This window comes from Penaeus chinensis, chromosome 10 (assembly GCF_019202785.1).
Source record: "Penaeus chinensis breed Huanghai No. 1 chromosome 10, ASM1920278v2, whole genome shotgun sequence".
Taxonomy (NCBI): Eukaryota; Metazoa; Arthropoda; class Malacostraca; order Decapoda; family Penaeidae; genus Penaeus; species Penaeus chinensis.
Genome location: NC_061828.1, coordinates 26,923,107 through 26,931,182, shown reverse-complemented (window position 1 = coordinate 26,931,182; position 8,076 = coordinate 26,923,107). Strand labels below are relative to the sequence as shown.

The window sequence follows — 8,076 nt, the reverse complement described above, 5'->3', positions numbered from 1 at the left end:
TGCTTGTTGTTGCTGTTGTTGTTGACGATTTTGTTATTGTTATTTGTTTTATTATTATTAGGGGTTGTGTGGCTGTTGTTGGTGACAGGTGCTGCATTAGTTATTTTAGATTATCATTAGTGTCATTAGTACAGTTAGTGTTGTTCATGTTATTAGTGTTATTAATGTCATTAGTATCATTTGTATATAAAATCGTCATTATTATCATTATTATAACCAAGATTTTTTTAAAGATTAACTCTGTAACCAAAAAAAAAAAAAAAAAAAAAAAAAAAAAAAACTTTCGATCATCCATTATCAGTTGCAACAAATCTGCAATCACACACAAAAGATAATCTACTAAAAAGAAACGCCGAAATCGTGATAAAAAGGAACAAAACTTTTTGAGAAAGATTTCGCATAGATAAAGCGTCACGCCGAGGGATCTTACAGCACTCTCATGCCCGTCTCGAATAGGATTCAAATATGTTTTTAAGTATGAATAGATTTGTTTATTATCACACACGCACACACGCACACGCACACCACACACACACACCACACACACACACACACACACACCACACCTCAAAAACGTATATATTTATATATATTATATAATATATATATATATTGCATATATTTTCTTCTTCTTTTTTCAAAGAAAAATAGAGAAATTGTAAAGTATTCGTAGCGTGGATTGTCACACCCTCACGCAAGGCTCAATCCACGGCTTGGACGAAAATATAATTTTTGTATTTCGGTAAATTGGAAGCAGTGAAAATTCAACATGAAAATATACATGTAATATTTTCAGAACTGTGCTATGTGCATAATCTAAAAAGATTGTCATAAACCTACATTCAGCTTAAAAAGATTATTACATTTTTTTTTTTTTTTTTTTAATATGATCGCATACCGAAAGCACTTAAGCATTATAAACAGAGACCAGTAATTGATCGGTCACATTCATATAATTCTATTCAAAAAGCAGTTACGTCTCAATACAGAATCTGTCATTCTATACAAAAACGCCTTAAATTATATTACACAAAAGCACAATAATCATGAAGACGTAATATTTTCGTATTCCGAAACTAACTATAAAGACAGGTGTGAATAACTTGAAAAGCCTAGTTATTATTATCCCATATTCAAATTTCAAAAGCAGTTGCCAGACACTTCAGCCAAAAAAAAAAATCCGCAACATTTGTCTTTCAAATGTCTCAAACTGTCTCATAATTTATCGTCCTTTTTATCGTCCTCCTTTTATTTTCAACCTTTTTATGTTGATGTTTTATAGTCTGACGTGGCAGAAAGAGGAAAGAAATATCATGATTCATTTTTTACGAGTTGAGTTTACATGGAGTCAGTTTTAATAAGGCTAGATGTTAGACAGATTTCTCATACATTTAGAAATCGTATTGACTAATACAGGAAGCATAAGATAATAACAAAAACAGAGCATATGCCAGATCCATTACTATTCACATGCAATAGAAATTACACACACTATACTCATGCAACATAAACTATTCCCATAACTATACAAAACACATCACACATACAACACGTAATATTTTGATTAACTGAGAAAAAACACACTGTACAGATACATTTCAGGCTATCACCATTACCACACACACAACTTAAAAAACCGAACTCATATTATGCATATTACTAAACACCTACTTTCTCCCTCCCTCCTCTTCCTTCCACCCTGTTTGCACCCCCCACCCCCCCCCCACTTCCACCCGCTACCCTTTCATTCGTTTTTTATTTTATTTTATTCTTTTATTCTTTTCTTTTATTCTTTTTCTTTTCTTTTATTCTTTTTTTCTTTTATTTTCTTTTATTTTTTAATTTCTTATTTTTATTCTATTCTTTTCTTTTCTTCTTTCTTTTATTCTTTTCTTATTTTTTATTTTTTTTCAATATTTTATTCTTTTCTTTTATTCTTTTTTCTTTTATTCTTTTCTTTTATTCTTTTATTCTTTATTTTTTTTATCTTTTTTTTTAATATTTTCTATATTATTATCTTTCTTTTTATTCTTTTTTTTTTTTTTTTTTTTTTTTTTTTTTTTTTTTTTTTTTTTTTTTTTTTTTTTTTTTTTTTTTTTTTTTTTTTTTTTCTTTTTTTTTTTTTCTTTTTTTTTTTTTTTTTTTTTTTTTTTTTTTTTTTTTTTTCTTTTTTTTTTTTTTTTTTTTTTTTTTTTTTTTTTTTCTTTTTTTTTTTTTTTTTTTTTTTTTTTTTTTTTTTTTTTTTTTTTTTTTTTTTTTTCTTTTTTTTTTTTTTTTTTTTTTTTTTTTTTTTTTTTTTTTTTTTCTTTTTTTTTTTTTTTTTTTTTTTTTTTTTTTTTTTTTTTTTTCTTTTTTTTTTTTTTTTTTTTTTTTTTTTTTTTTTTTTTTTTTTTTTTTTTTTTTTTTTTTTTTTTTCTTTTTTTTTTTTTTTTTTTTTTTTTTTTTTTTTTTTTTTTTTTTTTTTTTTTTTTTTTTTTTTTTTTTTTTTTTTTTTTTTTTTTTTTTTTTTTTTTTTTTTTTTTTTTTTTTTTTTTTTTTTTTTTTTTTTTTTTTTTTTTTTTTTTTTTTTTTCTTTTTTTTTTTTTTTTTTTTTTTTTTTTTTTTTTTTTTTTTTTTTTTTTTTTTTTTTTTTTTTTTTTTTTTTTTTTTTTTTTTTTTTTTTTTTTTTTTTTTTTTTTTTTTTTTTTTTTTTTCTTTTTTTTTTTTTTTTTTTTTTTTTTCTTTTTTTTTTTTTCTTTTTTTTTTTTTTTTTTTTTTTTTTTTTTTTTTTTTTTTTTTTTTTTTTTTTCTTTTTTTTTTTTTTTTTTTTTTTTTTTTTTTTTTTTTTTTTTTTTTTTTTTTTTTTTTTTTCTTTTTTTTTTTTTTTTTTTTTTTTTTTTTTTTTTTTTTTTTTTTTTTTTTTTTTTTTTTTTTTTTTTTTTTTTTTTTTTTTTTTTTTTTTTTTTTTTTTTTTTTTTCTTTTTTTTTTTTTTTTTTTTTTTTTTTTTTTTTTTTTTTTTTTTTTTTTTTTTTTTTTTTTTTTTTCTTTTTTTTTTTTTTTTTTTTTTTTTTTTTTTTTTTTTTTTTTTTTTTTTTTTTTTTTTTTTTTTTTTTTTTTTTTTTTTTTTTTTTTTTTTTTTTTTTTTTTCTTTTTTTTTTTTTTTTTTTTTTTTTTTTTTTTTTTTTTTTTTTTTTTTTTTTTTTTTTTTTTTTTTTTTTTTTTTTTTTTTTTTTTTTTTTTTTTTTTTTTTTTTTTTTTTTTTTTTTTTTTTTTTTTTTTTTTTTTTTTTTTTTTTTTTTTTTTTTTTTCTTTTTTTTTTTTTTTTTTTTTTTTTTTTTTTTTTTTTTTTTTTTTTTTTTTTTTTTTTTTTTTTTTTTTTTTTTTTTTTTTTTTTTTTCTTTTTTTTTTTTTTTTTTTTTTTTTTTTTTTTTTTTTTTTTTTTTTTTTTTTTTTTTTTTTTTTTTTTTTTTTTTTTTTTTTTTTTTTTTTTTTTTTTTTTTTTTTTTTTTTTTTTTTTTTTTTTTTTTTTTTTTTTTTTTTTTTTTTTTTTTTTTTTTTTTTTTTTTTTTTTTTTTTTTTTTTTTTTTTTTTTTTTTTTTTTTTTTTTTTTTTTTTTTTTTTTTTTTTTTTTTTTTTTTTTTTTTTTTTTTTTTTTTTTTTTTTTTTTTTTTTTTCTTTTTTTTTTTTTTTTTTTTTTTTTTTTTTTTTTTTTTTTTTTTTTTTTTTTTTTTTTTTTTTTTTTTTTTTTTTTTTTTTTTTTCTTTTTTTTTTTTTTTTTTTTTTTTTTTTTTTTTTTTTTTTTTTTTTTTTTTTTTTTTTTTTTTTTTTTTTTTCTTTTTTTTTTTTTTTTTTTTTTTTTTTTTTTTTTCTTTTTTTTTTTTTTTTTTTTTTTTTTTTTTTTTTTTTTTTTTTTTTTTTTTTTTTTTTTTTTTTTTTTTTTTTTTTTTTTTTTTTTTTTTTTTTTTTTTTTTTTTTCTTTTCCTTTATTCCTTTATTCTTTTCTACCTTTATTCTTTTCTTTTGTTCTTCTATTTCTTTATTTTTTTCTTTTCTTTTTTCTTTCTTTAATTCCTTTTTTTATTTTTTATTCTTTTCTTTTATACTCTTATTTCTTCATTATTTTTTTCTTTTATTTAATTCTTTCATTCTTCTCTTTAATTTTGTTAGTCTTTTATTCCTTTTGTTTTATTTTTTATGCCTTTATTTTTGTATTCCTTTATTCCTTTCTTTTATTATTTTATTATTTTCTTTAATTCTTTTCTTCTTTTCTTTTATTCTTTACTTCTCTTTTTCTTTTATTATTTAATTCACTTTTTCTTTCTTTTTTTTTAGTCTTTTATTCTTTTCTAGTTTTCTTCATCTATTCTTTCTTTTTAAATCCTTTGTTATTTTTTATTATACCTTTATTCCTTTCTTTCATTATTTAATTATTTTATGCTTTCATTTTATGCTTTCATTTTATTCTTTATTTTTTTCTTCATTTTTTCTATTCTTTTCTTTTTCTCTTTTATTCTTATCTCCTTTTATACTTTTGTTTTATTAATTTGTTCCTTTATTATTTTCTTTATTCTTTTATTATATTCTTTCATTCTTTTCTTTTATCATTATTTAATTCATTTATCTTATTCTTTCATTCCTTTCTTTTATTCTTTTCTTTTATTATTATATTGTTTTTTTTTTATTTATTTATTATTTTATTGTTTTCTTTTATTTATTTATTATTTTATTGTTTTCTTTTATTCTTTTTTTGTTTCTTTATTTCGTTTCTTTTATTCCAATATTCTTATCTTCTTTTGTTTTTTTCCTTTTGTTCGAAATGTTTTTTTTTTTGTTTTTGTTTTTTTCTTTTATTAATTTATTCTGTTATTATTTGATCTTATTTTCTATTCTTTTCTTTTATTACTTTAAGCCTTTATTCGCTTTTATTTTTTTTATTTTATCCTCTTATTCTTCTCTTTCATTCCATTCTTTAATCTTTTATTCTTTTCACTTTTTTATTCTTTTATTCTTTTCTTTAATTGTTTCCATTCTTTTCCCTTCCTATTTTATTCTTTTGTTCTTTTATTTCATTTTTTCTATTCTTTTCTTTCATTTTTTTCTTTTATTTGTTAATTCTTTTATTCTTTTTTTATGCTTTTATTCTTTTCTTTTATTCTTTCGTTCTTTTTCTTTATTCTTTTATTATTTTATTTGATTATTTTCTATTAATCTATTATTTAATTCTCTTATTCCTTCATTAATTTTTATTCTTTCATTATTTTATTTGATTATTTTATTAATTACTTTTATTCTTTTTTCTTTTATCTTTTTCTTCTTATTTCTTTCATTTATTCTTTTATTCTTTTATTCTTTTATTTTATGATTTTCCTTTATTCTTTTATTCTTTCCTTTTATTCATTTCGTTTCTTCCTTTTTTCTTCTGTTATTCTTTTATTTTATTCTTTTCTCTTATACTTTTTTCTTTTATTCTGATTTTCTTTTATTTTACTATTTTATTATTTTATTATGTTCTTTCCTTTTCTTTTCTTTTATTCTTTCCTTTTATTCTTTTATTCTTTTCTTGCACTTTTCTTTTATTATTTTCTTGGACTCTTTTCTTTTATTCTTTATTTTATTTGTTCATTCTTTTCTTTTATTGTTCTAATCTTTTATTCTTTCCTTTTATTCTCTTATTGACTTATTCCTTTATTCTTTTATTCCTTTATCATTTTATTATTGCGCTATTTTTTTCTATTTCACTATTTCATTATTTCATCTTTTTAATGATTTTATTGTTTTAATATGTTATTCTTTATCATCTTATCATTTCATCATTTTATTATCTTATTATTCTTTTATTACTTTACTTCATTATTAAATTATTTTATTCTGAAGAAGTGAACATTGACAAGGATAATCATGATGCAGGGTGTATAGAGGTAGATAGATAGACTGGTTGATTGATTGGCTGGTTGATTGATGGATTGGCTGGTTGATTGATTGACAGATAAGTATTTAGATAGAGAGATAGATAGATTGATTGATTGACTGACTGAGACAGAGATTGATAGATATATGAACAGGTAATTATATAGAAAAGTAAATTGATGAACAGACAGAAGGATGGAGAGAGAGAGAGAGAGAGAGAGAGAGAGAGAGAGAGAGAGAGAGAGAGAGAGAGACTGAAAGCTGACAGGTATATAAACTAATAAATTCAAATACTCATGAGGATATTCTGAGACTATAAGTAAAATACGCCTTGCAATAGTATGTATAAAGTCTTGCACACAAACGAACTGACTAATGTGTTGTTGTTTTTTCATGCGAAGGGTAATATTCTTTTCTTGAGAACTTTTTCTTGCAATGACTTAGAAGATGACAGATTATTAGCTCATGTAAAGATGAAAACACCAGCTGATTTCGGCGCCTCGTTCGGTTTAAAATTATCTATAAACTTTCCTAGTCACAACAGCAGAATGCCAAGCAAATCGACTGAATTAATCTTACTTAGGCACGGTGCTTGCCACGCCCATGAAGGTGCCAGCTGTAATCCGCCTGGCAATGTTTGAGGATGCCAAATTATGCTTTGTTTGCATACGCTGGAACCAGAGTTATGTGCCACGTTCTTGGAAGGAGAGGAGGTCCCAGGCTGGGCAGGGGGGAGGTAGATGCCCACCCTGCTATGTGACTCGTTCCCCTTGGCTACGCCTCCTAACGCCGTAGTTCTTATACCTTTTACATAAATCATAGGACTCCATTGCATCCCACAAACTGCTCCGCTCACGAGAGAAAAAAATTGATTAATGGCATGAATCACAAACGTCATCGCTCTCTAAGATATATGCAACATCAAGTTTTGCATGTTTTCCCACATTCCCCCGGCCACTATCTCGCCTCCCTTCCCCCTTTGCGCCCCTATGTATTTTTTAAGCGCGCCTTTGGTTGGCCGCGGGAGGGTTGTTATGCCAAGTGCGGTCTCGCCCAACGCCCTCACCTGCCACGGCGCGTCCACGGAGGTCTTAAAATAAGTCTGCCTCTTGTCTTGTCACCTTTGGATGCTAACACGAGTGATGTTATGTTTGCATATACACTCTGCTGGTATCAATATTGTCACGATGCTATTATTGCTGCTACCTTTATTATTTTTTTTTTATCTTTGCTGTCTTTATTATCATTACTATCATTATCATTATCATCTCTATTATTATCATTATTATGATTATTATTATCATTTTTACTATTTTTATCATATATCAATTATTGGGATGTATAATGTACAAGCAATGACACGTGTTTATTAATTTTGTTATTGTCTTAAAATGGAACTCCTTTTTGAGTTGGATTTATGCCGTCTGAGTCCCTGATTAGTCACAGCTTCTATCTCTTGATGTATCAATGTATATGTATAGAAGAATTGAGGCTCTAATACGGTCCTGTCTTTGTCCGATTTCCTTTGGAACCGTTCACTATCAACCACATTTTCCCTGAACCAAGACGCTCCAACGGGTCCTCTCTCTGACCCCGACAGGAACATCAGCTGCCACCACGTGGTCCGCCTCCTGGGCGTCGTGGGGGACTACGCGCCCGTGTACGTGGTGATGGAGCTGATGGAGGAGGGCGACCTCAGGTCCTTCCTCAAGAGGCGCTCCATCCCGCACTTCCAGGTGGGCGTCCGGGTCTGTCTTTGTGTGTGTGGGGGGGGATGGGGGGGTTGTGTCCTATGTATATGTGTGATTGTCTGTTTATGTGTGTACGTATGTTGTATGTGCGTGTGTGTTGGTGAGTGTGGGCTTTCACTGTGGGTGTTTATGTTTTGTATGTTTTTGTATGTTTTGTTTTGTATGTTGTATGTGTATGTATGTGTTGTATGTGCGTGTGTGTTGGAGTGTGGGTGCTTGCACTGTGAGTTTTGTGCAACATTACGTTGTGGTTTGTTTTATGCTTGCGAGAATTTGCTTGGTTTTGTGCAGTCTGGTGATTCCTCTGCGCACGTTTTCTCCCTTCCTGAAAATCCTCGTTATAAAAATACACTGACACCTTGCTTTACTCAGACCCATTCTACCGACGCTTTACCTTACTTAAGCCAATTTAATGAACACATTACCAAGCCCACTCTC

The 8,076-nt window shown here is 23.5% G+C and overlaps 1 protein-coding gene across 1 annotated transcript in view; it reads left to right on the top strand.

The window, feature by feature from the left end:
- Positions 1-8,076, top strand: part of LOC125029918 (receptor tyrosine-protein kinase erbB-2-like) — a 35,278-nt gene that overhangs the window by 11,444 nt on the left and 15,758 nt on the right. Inside the window, exon 5 of the mRNA XM_047620105.1 lies at positions 7,488-7,623. Within this exon, the coding sequence (XP_047476061.1) occupies positions 7,488-7,623 (136 nt within the window). The remainder of the gene's footprint in view (positions 1-7,487; positions 7,624-8,076) is intronic.